The 16,210-nt window shown below is 37.3% G+C and overlaps 1 protein-coding gene across 13 annotated transcripts in view; it reads right to left on the reverse strand.

The window, feature by feature from the left end:
- The window catches only part of EVI5 (ecotropic viral integration site 5), a 197,574-nt gene that overhangs the window by 120,420 nt on the left and 60,944 nt on the right, over positions 1-16,210 (reverse strand). For 12 of the 13 annotated variants that reach the window (XR_003523070.2, XR_003523072.2, XM_027611587.2 and 9 more), the window contains 4 exons: positions 10,709-10,834; positions 9,349-9,492; positions 8,067-8,156; positions 7,870-7,967 (listed from right to left, as the gene is read on the reverse strand). Coding sequence is in view for 11 of the 13 variants with exons in the window: in XM_027611587.2 (XP_027467388.1) it covers positions 7,870-7,967; positions 8,067-8,156; positions 9,349-9,492; positions 10,709-10,834 (458 nt within the window). In the remaining 2 variants the exon portion in view is untranslated. The remainder of the gene's footprint in view (positions 1-7,869; positions 7,968-8,066; positions 8,157-9,348; positions 9,493-10,708; positions 10,835-16,210) is intronic. The other variant, XM_027611578.2, reaches the window with a different exon arrangement.

Below are 16,210 nucleotides of genomic sequence, written 5' to 3' on the forward strand. Positions count from 1 at the left end.
TTTTTTCTTTTAGCACATTGAATATATTGGCCCACTGTCTTTTGGACTCAAAAGTTTATGATGAGAACTCTGCTTGTAGTCTTATTGAGAACCTCTTTTATGTGGTGACTGGCTTCTCTTTTGCTGCTTTCAAGATTTTCTCTGTCTTTTACAAGAGTGATTATAATATATCTCAGTGTGGGTCTCTTTGACTTCACATTACCTGGAGTTCGTGGAGCTTCTTGGATGTTTATATTCATGTCTTTCAACAAATTTGGAAAGTTTTCAGCCATTATATCTTCAAATATTTTTTCTGACCCTTTTTCTCTTCTTCTGGGACTCTCACAATGTGTATGTTGGTCGCCTTTGACTCTGTTCAATTTTCTTTGATCTATTCTTTTTGTTCCTCAAATTCAGTAATTTCCAATATTCTATCTTCAAGTTCACTTATTCTTCTGCCTGCTGAAATCTGCTTTTTAATCACTCTATGAGTCTTTCATTTCAGTTACTGGACTTTCCAGATCCAGAATTTTTTTTGTTTCCTTTTAGGTTTTCTATCTCTTTACTAATATTTCCATTTTGTTCATCTATCTTTTTCTCAATCTTCCCCACATCTTACTTTAGTTCTTTGAGCTTCTTTTAAAGTCTCTGTCTACTTCATCTGCCATCAAGTCTCTTTCAGACACAGTTTCTATTTATAGCTGACCCTTGAACAACATGAGAATCAGAAGTGCTGACACCCCTGGACAGCTGAAAATCTGTGTATAATTTCTGACTCTCCAAAAACTTCACTACTGTTGACTGGAACCCTTACCAATAGCATAGTCAACATATAATCTGTATATATTATATACTATAATCTTATGATGAAGGTAGCTAGAGAAAAGAAAATGTTATTTAGAAAATTATAAGAGAAAATACATTTGCAGTACTGTATTGCATTTATTGAAAACAATCTGCATATAAGTGGATGAGCACAGTTCAAATCCATGTTGTTCAAGGGTCAATATTCTTTTCCTTTGGGCCATACTTTCCTTTTCTTCACATACTTTGTTATTTTTGTTAAAAACTAGACATTTGAATCTGGTAATGTGGTAACTGGGGCAATCAGTCTCCCCTCTCCCCAGAGCTTGCTCTTTTTTGTTATTGATTTTGTCTTTTTGATTGTTACAAATTTGTGCTGAAGATCAACCTGAGCTGTAAACTGTCTCAGGACTTTTCTGAGCCTTTCCCTGGGCACACACAGTCACTTTCTAATTTCCCCCAAATATGCAGTTGTTTTTGAATGTCCTAGTCTTTCCTGTCTGGCTCCCAAAAGGGGGAAAAAAAGAAAAATAAAGGGAAGAGAAGGATGACGCCCTTTAAGTCTCTTGGTAGTTATTTCAGCCGGAGGAAGAGGGGACTTGCAACAATGGAAAGTGGTGCAACACCAATGGCTGCTCACTTCCTTGCACCTGTGATCAGAAACAGCACAGCAATCACTGATCAGAGCACACAGATCTCTGATATCCAGAAGACAAGGTCATTTTTGCCCACCCTGGTTCCCACAAGCTGCATGAAAGTTGCTCTGGAAATAGAAGCACAGCTGCCTACCATGTGGCTGAAGGGTACAGGATGGTACTAAGGGGTGCTAATGTGCTAAGAGTTGAAATTGACCAAATTAACCACAATTCACCATCGTACCCTTCTCCTAGAAGCTACAAGGCTTCAACAAGCCCCAGAGTTCCAAAAGAGTCACATCAGATTCTGCCACTGCAATTGTTTTCTAGGTGGGAGACAGATTCCTGGTGCCTTCTACTCCAACTTCCCACAATCCTCCCACAAACCTGACTTTTTAATGCAGCTTGTTATGCCCATTTGGAGGCTTCGAAAGACTGAGAAACTTGCCTAAGGTCACACCCCTTGACTGTATACTACCATGTCTCTTACTTTAGTATGTCTAAAAGAATAGGATATCCAAAAGAATTTATAAAAGACTCCAAAGAGGTAAAAAATATTTTGAACAATGGCTGCACTGAAGTTTACAGCCTTCACAAATGCCTACTTTGAAGTGAATATTTTGTTATGTGTTAGGTGATAAATGTTATCATTACTCACTCATACACCTAAAACAAAACATTAGAAATCCTCACTTAATCCTTGCTTCCCAATTCAGTCATCAAGCACGTTCAATTCAACCTTCTTAATGCTCTAAAATATATTATTCCCTCTCCAACTGCACTGATAGTGGTTTTTAAATAAACTTTATTTTTGAGAAGAGTTTTAGATCTACAAAATAAGTGAGAAGAGCACAGAGTTCCCATATACCTTGTCCCCAGTTTCTCCTATGTTTTACATTTTACATTAGTATAGAACATTTGTTAACAATTAATGAACTAATATTGATACACTGTTAACTAAAGTCCATACTCCATTCAGATTTCTAAATTTTTGTCTAATGTCCTTCTCCTATTCTAGGATCCCATCCAAGGAATCACTTAATACATTAAGTTGCCATGTCTTCTTAGGCTCCTCTTGGCTGTGACAATTTCTAAGACCTTCCATGTTTTTGATGACTTTGATTGTTTGAGGAGTACTGGTCAGGTATTTTGAAGAATATTCCTCAATTGGGATTTCTCTTATGTTTGTCCATGATTGTATTGAGGTTATGGGTTTGGAGGAAGAAGACCACAGAAGTCAGTCCCATTTTCATCACATCATATCAAGGGTACAAATTATCACCAGGATATCACTATTGATATTGACCTTGATCAGCTGGCCAAGGTGTGCTTATAAGGTTTCTACAAAGCGACTTCAAAGTAGCTACAAAGCTACATCATTCTCCTTTTATTGGCAACATTTTTAGACCTTCATTATATCTTGCCTTAATTACTAAAGGAACCTCGTAATTGTTCTCTCTACTGCCAGTTTCATAATTCAGTATCTTCTGCACACTATTACTAGGAAGATATTTTTAAAATGTTGATTTGGATTATGCCACTCCCGGAGGCCAACTGCTTCAGTGTCTATCCATTTACCTTCAGGCTACATTTTAAAAGCTTACTAAAAGAAATCAAGGCTCTTTGGAGAAATGACTTGCTCCTGTGCAGGAGCGGGTAAGGGACAAGATGAGCCTAGAGCTTTTTGTTGTCTTAAAATAAGGAAATTCTCAAAGAACCATGGGGACATGTCAAAAGGACGCAAGAGCCAGCTTGAAAGGACTCCTACTGGACAAAGCAGGGATAACTGGAGAATAATGAATTATAATTCACCAAATAAAAAAAGTAATAAGTAAAAATAAATAAGTGAATAAATATATTAGAGAAAAGGAAAAGCTCTTCCTTACAGTAGAATGCCAATTAATAAAGAAGGAATGGGAGAGTGAGAAAATCATAAATGGATGTAAATCTGGTGAGGGAAGGCGTCGTAAGAAACAGGATATTATATAATCTCAAAGCATCTGGAAACAAATAATAATAGAAGACAAAATAATTACTTTATAGTAGTTAAACTTGGCAGACATCACCTTAACCCAATGATTACAGATACCATCATCAATTCTGAGGTAAACCAATATCATGCACCCACCGCATGGTTAATTGAGAAGACACATCATTGGTATACCTGCCAAAAATGCACAACCTAAATCTACTCATGAGGAAATTTAAGAAAAACCCAAACTGTGGGATTTTCCACAAAATAACTAGCTTGTACTCTTCAAATATATCAAGGTCAAGACATACAAGAAGAGTGGAGGGAGTGTTTCAGATTAAAGGAGATTGATCTGACACAATGCAATACATGATCCTGGAGTACTTAAAGTGGATCCAAAACCCAGGAGGTGAGGGGTAGGGAGTGGACAGGAGAGAGGATTAGGCAGGGGTCTGAAAGCGGAGACTTACAAAGAGTATTACTGAGACAAGTGATAAAACTTGAACATGCTTTGGGAATTTGGTAATAGTACTGTATCTATGATAATTTCCTGATTTTGATTAACTATTGGGTTCTGCTAAAAAATAAAAGTCCTTGTTCTTAGGAAGTACACATTCATTCAAGTATTTAAGAAAAAAGGGCACAGTAACCTAACTTATTCTCAAATGGATCCCCTAAAAATGGGTATGGGTTTTACTTACATACACACATATTATTTATTGTTTTTTATATTATTATAAATTTTTTTTATTTATATTATTTATAAATATTATTTATAACTTTTTAAGAAGTTTAAAAGTATACCAAAATAAAAATTACAACAACAGGGACACCTGGGTGGCGGCTTAGTCGTTAAGTCTCTGCCTTCGGCTCAGTTCATGATCCCAGAGTCCTGGGATCGAGCCCTGCATCGGGCTCCCTGCTCAGCGGGAGGCCTGCTTCTCCCTCTCCCACTCCCCCTGCTTGTGTTCCCTCTCTCGCTGTCTCTCTGTCAAAAAATAAGTAAAATCTTAAAAAAAAAATTACAACAACAAAAAAACCAAAGCCTAAGAATGACTGCTTGCAAATTTCTTGTCTTAAAGGAACCTCTGAGCCTTTGTACATATTACCTTTCTGCCTAAAATGCCTGCCTTCTCTTCACTTGGCCAACCTCTACCTACTCTTCTAGACAGCAAAAAGTGAAATTTTGAAATAAGGTGATGTCACTTTTGTCAAAAATCTCTAATGGTTTCCCCTTAGACTTAAAAATGTAAGTCTGGTCCGTGAGGAGGCCAACATGTCCAACGGAAATTTACAACAGTGAAAATGTTCTAGATCTGTGCTGTCTAATGTGGTAGCCACTAGCCAAATCTAAGTGACAATGAGCACTTGAAATGTGGCTAATATAACTGATGAATTAAATCTTCAGTTTTCAAAATTTAAATAGCCACATGTAGGTAGTAACTACCTTATAAAACAGCCCAGCTTTAAATAGCCCTTGCTCCCTACTATGTTTTGGATTTCACTGGCCAACACACTATTTACCTATGCTACAGTCACACCGGCTTTTTGCTATTCTTTAAACATATCGATCACAAAAAAAAAAAAATTTTTTTTAATTAAAAAAAAAAAAGTATCGCTCACATTCTGGCCTTAGTCATTACATTTACTGTTCTCTCAGCATGGAATACTATCACATGGTTTGCTCTCTCACTTTCTCAGGTATCTGCTCAAATGGTACCTTATCAGTCTATGTGCTCTATCCTTGAGTGCTCTACCTAAAATTGCACCCCATCACTCTATGTCCTTCATCCTGCCTTATATACTGAATACTGAAGGAGTGAAATGTCATGAATTCTATAATTTACTTTCAAAAAAATATAATTTTATCCACTAAGAAAACAGATGAAGTAAATCACAAAATATTAATGCTGAATCACTATATTGTATGCCTGAAACTAATATAACACTGTGTGTTAACTATATTGGAATTAAAATTTTTAAAAAGATGAATATTAACTGTTTAATCTAGATGATAAGCATATGGATATTTATTATTCCAGGGTCTCTCTGTATATTTGAAAAATGTCCCAAATGAAAAAAAAATGGCATATGAAATATGATCTGGAGCTAATGAGTAAACTATTCTTTCCTTCACAAGTTTCATAAAAGGAGAATGAATGCTATGCTGAGGTAGGTTTTGTTTTGTTGTTTTTAAGTCAGAACTCAAAAATACCTTTGTACATTGAAGAAAATGAAACAGAAAGAAGGGATGAAGATAAAAGTAGAAACAACTAGTGGAGCAAGGACGTGGAGGAGATGGAAATAACATCCTGAATTAGCACTGTAAAGGCATAGAAATACTATATTCTGAAAAGGGAAGAAAAGAAATATGGCTAACTCTGTAAGCTGGAAATTATAGGAGAAAAAGTTCAGAGAGCTTGAAAAATGATGGCTGATGAATTAACCAGCAAAATACCCTGCCAAAGTGTTAGGGCAAAATGGGTACAGAATCTGGGAAAAATGGCAAAGTTTGAAATAATTCCCCATTCCCATGGGGAATGGGATAATTAATCAAGGTCAATAAAAATACACATGAAGTGGCAATGCAGATACAACTTACTGCCAGCAATTTGTTTATGCAATGTTCTCTGACACTTGGCTACATGAACACAGGGTACAAAACATCAGACGAAGTATACTTATTTGGATCAGAGGAAGGCTATTTAACATCAGAGTAGAGATCTTAACGTGGAATAGAGATATTGTATGAGTAAGAGAGTGAAAGAACTAGAGGGTCATAAGTTTGACAAGTAAATAGCATAACCAGAATTTCAGAAATGGGATTATAATGGTGATAAATAAAATCTAAAAAGAAAATCAGTTATGCTCTTCTCTGTAATTAAAGTAAAATGAATTCTCTTTTTGGCTAGTGTGATTTAAATGTGGTTTTACCAAGAGCTGGAAGTTGACATGGCTCCTAAAGGTTTTATCAATTATAGAACAGAATTGCTTTTTGGTCAATAATGTCTCAACATCATGGTGTAATTTCACAAGTAATTTATTAATAATAATAGTGAAAGCTCATAAATTGGCTTGTTTTTGTGAATTAGATCTAATTTTATTTATTTATTTTTAAGATTTTATTTATTTATTTGAAAGAGAGAGAGAGCAAGCACAAGCGGGGAGGAGAGTCAGAGGGCGAGGGAAAAGCAAACTCTCCACTGAGCAGGGAGCCCGATGCGGGGCTCGATCCCAGGACCCCAAGATTATGACCTGAGCCGGAGGCAGATGCTTAACCTCAGACTGAGCCACCCAGGTGCCCCTAGAGCTAATTTTAATAACAAAATTCTCACTCATATTCTAATATATTTCCTGGGTAGGAAGATCCATGGGAATATGTCATACATTTGAATGGAATTTTATGTTACAGCAGTGAAGATATTGAGAACTGTTAGCATATAGTATTGCTATCATTATAAAGTATCTTGTACCACAGAAAATAGTGTCAGGAATGGTAATCATGACCTCTGGCTAAGATTTATTTAAATACCGGAAGCTGGAAGAACAAGAGCTGTCATTCTTAATACCTTTACCATATTTCAAAAAATCTTTGGGGGCCAAGACTGCTTACCTTGGACTTCCATTAAATATATATCAAGAAAAGTTTCATTAGAAAATAATACACAGGGCACCTGGGTGGCTCAGATGGTCAAGCGTCTGCCTTCGGCTCAGGTCATGATCACAGGGTCCTGGGATCGAGTCCCGCATCAGGCTCCCTGCTCCTTGGGAGCCTGCTTCTCCCTCTGCCTCTCTCTCTCTCTATCTCTCATGAATAAATAAATAAAAAATTTAAAAAAAAAAAGAATATACAATAAAAAAAAAAACTTAGGGTGCTTGGGTGGCTCAGTCGTAAAGCATCTGCCTTCGGCCCAGCATGATCCCGGAGTCCTGGGATTGAGTCCCACATCGGGCTCCCAGCTCGGCTGGAAGCCTGCTTCTCCCTCCCCCACTCCCCCTGCTTGTGTTCCCTCTCTCGCTGTGTCTCTCTCTATCAAAATAAAAATAAAATCTTTAAAAAAAACAAAAACTTAAATTCTCAATCCATACCTCATGCCTACCTTGTTGGTTAGGCTAATCCTGAACTTAAGTTACAGTCTGGGGTTGAGCAGAAAAGAATGTCAGTGAAGTTGGATCACACCACAGAAGTGGTTTTCAAAATAACAGCACACTCATAGGTTCCTAATTCCAGTCAATGTGGAATGGGAAAGGGGAGTTTCACAGGTAATACATAATGGTCCCAAGCACCACTACTAAGAGAAGTATGAAATTCCAACTTTAATGTTACATTGAAACCAGTACCACCAAATAAAATGCTACAGTTCTATAAACTGAGGAAGAAAACTGCACTTATCATTGAACTGTTTTGACACTTCTATTTAATCTCCTATATGCTTCAACAAACACCCATGACTAAAAACCAAAATATAAAATACTTACTTTTTCATTTTTTTTGAGTTATATTTGACTTGGTAAGCTGCCTGGATTAATTTGTCTGGACCACCATCAAACTGATGTGGAATGACCTTCTGAAAGTGCTAATAAAACACAAGCAAAGTATAAGAACTACTTAGTGCTGTTTCTTACTGACTAACAGTAAAATCTAAAGACACTCAAGAAATCATGAACTGACCTACCTGTAACATCCCTTCCATGTCAAGTTGCATCAGTTCTGCCTGATTCATTTGAAGAAGTGCTAATCCTACTCGAAACACTATTTCTAAACCCTGTGGAAACACATTTTTATAAAGCCAAACTTGTCTTACTCTCCCATTGACAAAAACTAGTCATTCAAAAGAATACTAAGGTAAACATTTGTCTTACTAGAAACTGGCAAACTTTTTTTGTAAAAAGTCAGATAGCAAATATTTTAGGCTTTGTAGGCTACGTGGTTACTGTCACAAATATTCAACTCTGCCACTAAGACCAAAAGCAGACAGAGATAACACAACAAATGGGCATGGCTATGTTCCAAGAAAACTATTTACAAAAATAAGTGGAAGGACAGCTTTGGTACCTGAACCAGGAGGGTCAGTACACAAATCACAGTTTCCTGGCTCCAAACTAAACTAATTTAACTAGGTAATATAAACTAATCTTCCCAAGATGTAATTAACAACAATTAACACTGGGTTTGATTAAGATACTCTATTTAGTTAGTTAGTTAGTTATTTTTAAGTAAGCTCTATGACCCTGAGATCAAGAATCACATGCTCTCCTGGCTGAGCCAGCCAGCCATTATTAATTCTAATTAATAACACTTTCAAGTGCTACCAACCATTTGTCACCTAACCTGCCTACCTTCTCATCCAAAATATAGAATAAAAGACAAAAGATGACTACAACATGACAATGACGATTACACCTGCAATATATTCATGGAATAGAAAAAAAATATATTCATTACTTCTTGCTCTTTGGGTAACAGATGCAGAGCAATAATATTAACTGTAAGGCAAATTTCACTTCTCACTAATTCTCACTAAATCAATCAGGAAGTGATACAGAGGTTTGTTTAAGAGTGTGGGCTCCAGATTTTGACTGCCTGTATTTGAACGATGGTTACTACACTACTTATGTGCTATGTGTCCACAGACAAGCTACTTAACCTTCCAGTAAGTCTCAGCTTCCTCATCTATCATCTATTAAACGTACTAACAGTACTTGATAGGTTTATTTATTTTATTTATTTATTTAGTTATTTAATTGATTTATTTTATTTATTTACTATTTAATAAATATTACTATTACTATTAAACCTATTTAGTTATAGGTTTATAGGTTATTACAGGTTTAAAGGAGAATATCAAAGTAAGTAGTTTAGTATGGAACACATGGCTCTCCTTTATTGCTCTCCTCACTGCTTTGCACTAATGATTAACCCAATGATTCCTTTGCTCAGCCTGCCCATTAGCTTACCTCAGACATAAAGATATCAAATATCCTTGTTGCAATTGGTAATGGAAAAGTCGTAAGAAAGATAGTCAGAAACCAGGATGACGCATACATTGAGGTATGAAAACTCTGAGACTGAAAATGCACAAAGAGCTCTGGAAGATGCTCCTAAAGAGAGGAAAAGAATTAATTAAAACACAGTAAAATTGAGCATTTTAAACCAGATTACTGTGTGTATACCAGATAAGCCTATATCAAACACAAAGATCAGGCATCACTTAGAAAAGTTAAGATGTGGGGCGCCTGGGTGGCTCCGTCGTTCAGCGTCTGCCTCCGGCCCAGGTCGTGGTCCCAGGGTCCTGGATCGAGCCCCGCACCGGGCTCCCTGCTCCGCGGGGAGCCTGCTTCTCCCTCTGCCACTGCCTGCCGCTCTGCCTATCTGTGCTCACTCTCTATCTCTCTGTCAAATAATCTTCAAAAAATACATATATATATATATTGCTTACTATATATATTACTGGCATATAATATATATGTATTAGTTAATAATATATATGTCTACTATATATGTAAATTAACTCCAGAAAGGTAAATATTCCAAAATATATTTTTCACTTGATTTTGATTCCTCTCCTCCTCTTCTGTATACCCTCACACAGTCACTAGACTCTTGGTCTTAAACTAGCAACATAAAAGCCTTATTTTAAGAAAAGATTACAGGCTAGCAAAAGAGTGAGATAAAAAGGGAAAGGTAGGAGAAAGGACTGAAAGAACCAGAACAGCCAAGTCTCAAAGGAAATGAACTGATGTCAGTGTCATAATGTCATGAGCTCCTATGAGAGCATAGTCTATATAACAACAGAACACAATAGGGCATAAAAAGGAAACTCATGCAGTTAGGCAATGTGGCTGTGATAGATTTGGCAAAAATGCTTAAAGTCTGAATCTGAAAACTGCAGTCAAGTTCCAGACTGTGATCTACCTGTAAACGGTATCCAACTGGGAAGTAGGTCTAAATTGTGTTAACCAATCAACAAATGATCACATCATTAAAACACTGATTTTTCAATTGCTATAATGCTTTTAACATTAAATTTGCTTAGCTGTCATTCAAACCAAGATGACACAAATATAAAGGCAATATGCCTTTTTGTTAACACTACAATTTTAGGGGCGCCTGGGTGGCTCAGTAGTTAAGCGTCTGCCTTCAGCTCAGGTCATGATCCCAGGATCCTGGGATCGAGCCCCTCGTCGGGCTCCCTGCTCCGCGGGAAGCCCGCTTCTCCCTCTCCCTCTGCCCCTGCTTGTGTTCCCTCTCTCCCTGTGTCTCTCTCTGTCAAATAAATAAAATCTTTATAAAAGAAACAAAACACTACAATTTTACCTGTATCATGCATTCAAACTGGTACATACAAAGGCCCAATTCTGCCATACTTGGTTTAAAAAGTTCACGAAGTCTATAATCTTGCATTAATTTAACAAATACACAGAAAGCTTCTTCTTCTGGCATCTACATTAGGAGGGGAAAAAAAGCAACATAGGTTAATGTTCTGTGATACACAAATAAGCTAAATTCTATTTAAACTAAGTACCCATTCATCTATAAACACTGTTTTAAGTGACCATGTGATACAATGTTAAGTAGCAATCAAAAGGTTCCAATCTCCCATTCTCAGAATGAGAAGTTAAATCTTATAACCTCTGAGACTAACTGCCTCACTTCCCTAATTCATGAATTCAATAAACCAAGATTCATTTAGAGCCAGATACTTCTGTTTTTCTGGGTATATACCAGTGAACAAAATAAACACTCTACCCTCATGGAACTTGAACATCCTACTGCGGGGAGACAGACAATAAATGTAATAAATCAATTAGTATGTATGCCAGATGGTTTTGAGTGCTACAGAAATAAAATAGAGTAGGATAACAGGAAATTCTGGAAGATACACTGCTATTTTATGTAGGCAGATTAGGGAAAGTCCCTTGATAGGGGAGCATTTGAACAGAATACTGAAGAAATAAGGGAGGGACTGAGGAAAGAACAGTCCTGGGAGAATGAATAAAACAAGGCCTTGAAGTAGAATCACAACTGGCATGCTAAAGGAACAGCATATAGGAGACTACTAATTAGGAGGAATTCTACAAGTGCAGTTAGGTTATGAAGGAGAAATACAGGGAACCAAATGACATAGAGTTTTAGAAGCCACTGTAAGGATGTGGACTTTTACCTTATGTGCGATGGGAAAACTTTCAACAGTTCTGAGCAGAAATGTTAAACACACACACAAACTTGTAAAATAAATTTTCAAAGAATCTGTAAGCAAGGTTTAAAAGTACCAATTTCACATTTTATGTATAACTCACAAGAAAAACTCTACCAAATAAGATAATGAATGGAAGAGCTACACAGATATTCTGAATATTTTCTAATTTTCTAATGCTCATTCACTCACATTATATCAATGTGTTTTAAAAGAGGAAACTCAAAGGTTCTCTAGGTATTCTTCTTATTAAAGACTGCTTCTAATAACCTTTTTCCTGGCCTTGACACAGTCACGGATAGAAGTCAAGTGTTACTGTTGGTAAAACCTGTACTTCCTTCCTCCCCACACACACAGCCACAGTTCTGCCTTGGAGACTATTCCTATCAATCCCTTCAAGCCCTACAGCCCCACTTTTTTACTTCACTGCAAGAAGCCCAACAACCCAGAACTCTCATCCCATGTGGTTCTACTGCTCCTTAATCTAACCCTATATTCAGCCTTCCCTAAACCCTTTCCACAGCACTTTCTAGAACTCATAAACTGCCATCCACAAAATATCCTACATACATCCTCAATCTCTCTACCAAATGTTCTTTCACCATTTTCCTCTAACTGAAACTTGTCTCTGCTAAGGTGGCTGTTTTCTCTCCCATAGCACTGGAAGAAGCCAGGGAGTAGAGAGGTATATGTCCTTCCCTAGACCTTACTGACTCATTGTCATTGCATTAACTCCCCCTTCTCTCTGAAACAATACCTGTAGGTATTACTTATGACTCTTCTTTTTTGTAGTATCTACAAACCTCTAGGTCACTGACCCAAACCCTCCTCATTTTCATGAGGACTAATTCCCTGGCCTAGCAGATCTTTGCCTTCCTTTCCTCCAATGATCCTCACTCAGGCTCTAGAGCCACACCACTTAAGATTCAAATACCACTTAATAGAGTGGGAGAGGCTACGCTATCCCTAGCCCCTCCCAACTTCAAAGTATATAATGGGCCACTCCTCATGACCCCAGTGCAACTCCTTCTGCCCATGGGTTCTGTTTCTGTGACCTTCAGTAAATTACTCAACCTCTCTATTGCTCAGTTTCAACATATATCAAATGGGTAAATTAACAGCACTTATTTCATAGGGTTGCAATGAAGATTAATACACACAGAGTATTTACAGCTATATGACTTTGCAAGCATATCAGTCATTTATAGCACACTACCTTTTTTCTGTTCCTGTGCTCTTTGCTACCTACCCTGTTACATTTATTCATTCACTTATATCCACAATTACTCTTGCCTTTCTCTCTCAGTAATAATTCCAACTCAAAAACTCCACCCTTGGATAAATCCAACTCTACAACTACATCTAGATAGCAGAAAGTGGCTGGGTAAAAACAAAACACTTAACCATGCTGGCCGGTCTCACTTTGAATTCAGGACCACTAATGTCAGTGGGTATTTAATGCTTCTGGTATACTTTATTTCCCTAATTCAATCACTCTCATTCTCCTAGGCCACGATTTCAAACTTCTCTGTCCTCAAGCTTCCATTACCTCCTTCCCACTCAACTCTAAGCTAATGATCTTATTTGGTATTTCAGTTTTTTAAAAACTAGAAGCAACTAGAACAGAATTTTCCCATTCTCACACCACCACAAATACCATCCTACCTGCATCTGTGCCCTTTTTATAACCCCTAGACTCTCTCTTCTACTGGCCTGAACCTTTAGTTCTGGTCTCATATTTTCAAATGCCCTACTTACATTTCCACTTGGATGTCCAAAAGACATCTCAAACCACTTGTAATTTCCTACCCTGCCATTCCTTGCCCAAACTTCCACTCAAAATCCATATGCATCATCACAATCTCCTTCCTCTTTTACTCCACATCTAATCTTTCAGTAACTCCTGTTGGCTCTAAATTCAAATTATTTCAAGAATCAACCACCTCCGACCATTTACAGCTAGTCCAAACCACTATCAAAAGAGCAGCCCATTGTCTGGACAACTCCACAAGGCTCTTCACTGATGTGGGAAACAAAAGCAGAAGAAAAGTCTCTCCATTCTGCTCCACTGACAAGACCATGACACAGGCAGAGCAATATTCCTCCAGGAACTCAGCTGCCTCAATGTTAATATTTTGCTAAGGACAAAAGGCAATCTTAGCCCAATCCCAGGATCCTGTAAGTCTACTCTAACATATAAAAATTCCTTTGGAAAGTTCCTTTATCTCTATCCCCCAAGATACATGTTGGCAATCATCCCCCAAAAATACGACCCACTGATAAACATCTGAAGGGTCTCATGACTAAGGTTTTACTAGACAGGAATAAATGACCTTTACCCAACAATAGCTAGCTCCCTCAAGGTTCTGGAAACGTTGTTTCCAAAACTCCTTACAGACTACAATATCCCTAACCCCTCCCAACTTCAAAGTATATAATGGGCCACTCCTCGTGACCCCAGTACAACTCTTTATGCCCATGGGTTCTGTTTCCGTGTTTTATTAAAAACCACCTTTTGCACCAAAGACATCTCAAGAATTTTTTCCTGGCCATCAGCTTTGAACTCGGTGTTTTTCCTACATCATTCATGGGTCACTCTGCCACCTCCCTGTGCTTTCTTCCTAACTGCCTATTCCCCGTACAGCATGGAACTGCCAGAGTGATCGTTTCAAAGCATGAATTAGACCATTTCACTCTACAGCTCAAAACACTCTAGTGGCTTCTCATATCCTCAGTAAAAGCCAAAATCCTTACAAGATCCTACATTACATGACCCCTTACTACTTCTCTAACCTCTTCTCCTACCACTACCTTCCCCTTTGCATTCCACCTCTACCACCCCTCATTCTAGTCACAGTGGGAATGAATACATGTTTTTGTCTTATAAGAAATTCTTCTCTTCTGAACATATCAAAAGCAGTTTCATTCCCTTCCTCCTCTGCAACAGCACTGACATGGGAACTGACAATATTTTTTAAAAAGTGAGTTGAAGTAATTGAATAAAAGACCCCAAAGAAAAAAATCAGTGGGCCCTTCTCAAAAAGACTGAAACAATGGTCACAAAATGAAAAAGTATGACACCAAGTGAAATATAAATATGAAGAACAATCACCTAGTTGTTTTATAGCCACTCCTTTCTATTAGAAATCTGGGCACTTGAATTTTAGAGCAATTGCGCTGCTACATATTTTCTCTATGACACTAACTTAAAGAGAATCCATACCTTTTGCAAAGGTCTAATGGTGACAAAATCTACCTAATTTTATATGAGTATTAAGATACACACAAAACATATAGCCAGCACTTTTAGCTATTTTAAAACAACATGTACTAATTAAGCTAACTCTGCAAATTTTTTTTCTCAGACTCCAAGTTGCGTTGCCAAGCTAGTATGTGGGAGGCAAGAGAGCACAGGGTGTATCAGAATAAGCTTTAGAAACAAAGAGAGGGGGCTTTCTAGCTTATGGCCCTGGGCTAGAAAATTATTATTATGGTAATGTATTAGGGGCCATTGACAATACTAGCCAAGTAAATTAATCACTAAATAAAAGAACCACTACCAGCCTACAGTATCCTGAAGGAAAATGTGATGGCCCCTTGGGATTCCTACAGAGCTAGGTCTGCTGTTGTGAGATTCCTAACTCAAGTAAGGAAAAGCTGCTCTTTAAATGCTCAATAGAAATGACTACTGAAAGGTTATTTTGGAGCTAATATGAAAGTAAAAGGCATAGAATTATGAAAAAAAATCACTGGATTGATAATAGGAATGCTTGAGTTCAATAGTAAAAATCCTACCAATACTAATCAATTACAAACTAGGAAAAAACACAATCGTACAAAACCGTCACACCTCGACGTTAACAAATCTAGTTTTGTTTTTATTATTTACAATCCAATGTCACCTAAAAATGGACAATTATCCTACAATTGGTAGTAGTTCTTATGTCATAAAACAAAATAAAAATCTGTCACTTTTATTATAAACCAATGTCTCTGACATCAGGTTTTTGCTACTCAGAAAAGTATGTCACAGTTATAGAGCTTTAAAACTCAGGCAGAACTCTAGGGAAACTGAAGCGAAGAATGGGGAAACAGTTTCAGATTCCTACTCTGCTTTTATCAACCAAGAAAAGTGATCTTGGGCAAGACACTGAACTTTTATTGCACGTCTACTATGTGGCAAACACTATGCTAGGTTTTTACATTTATTATCTCATATGACTTCACAATGAATCTGAAAGTAGATAGTATTACCTAATTAAGGCTCAGAGAGAGACTAAACAATCTAGCCGACATTCACAGAATTCAGTGTAGTACTGAGATGCAAAAACCAGTATATATGACTCAAATCAAGCTATCTCCAAGGTTTCTCTTCGGATTACATTTTAGTCTGAGAATAATATAGAGTATGATGGACTTGAAAAAAAAACTTAAACAAAGGTGAAGAGAAAACACTACTTACCATTTCCCTTCAAAGATATAAATGATGATCCTGTCCCTGACTTCGGAAAACATCCCACCCGAACCCACTCCAAGATTATTCGATGGTGATGGAAATATGTTATATCTCTGGGGCAGTAAGAATAACTGAGTACCTCTATTTTAGAGCCTATAACAAGGTA

Source organism: Zalophus californianus, chromosome 4, assembly GCF_009762305.2.
Source record: "Zalophus californianus isolate mZalCal1 chromosome 4, mZalCal1.pri.v2, whole genome shotgun sequence".
NCBI lineage: Eukaryota > Metazoa > Chordata > Mammalia > Carnivora > Otariidae > Zalophus > Zalophus californianus.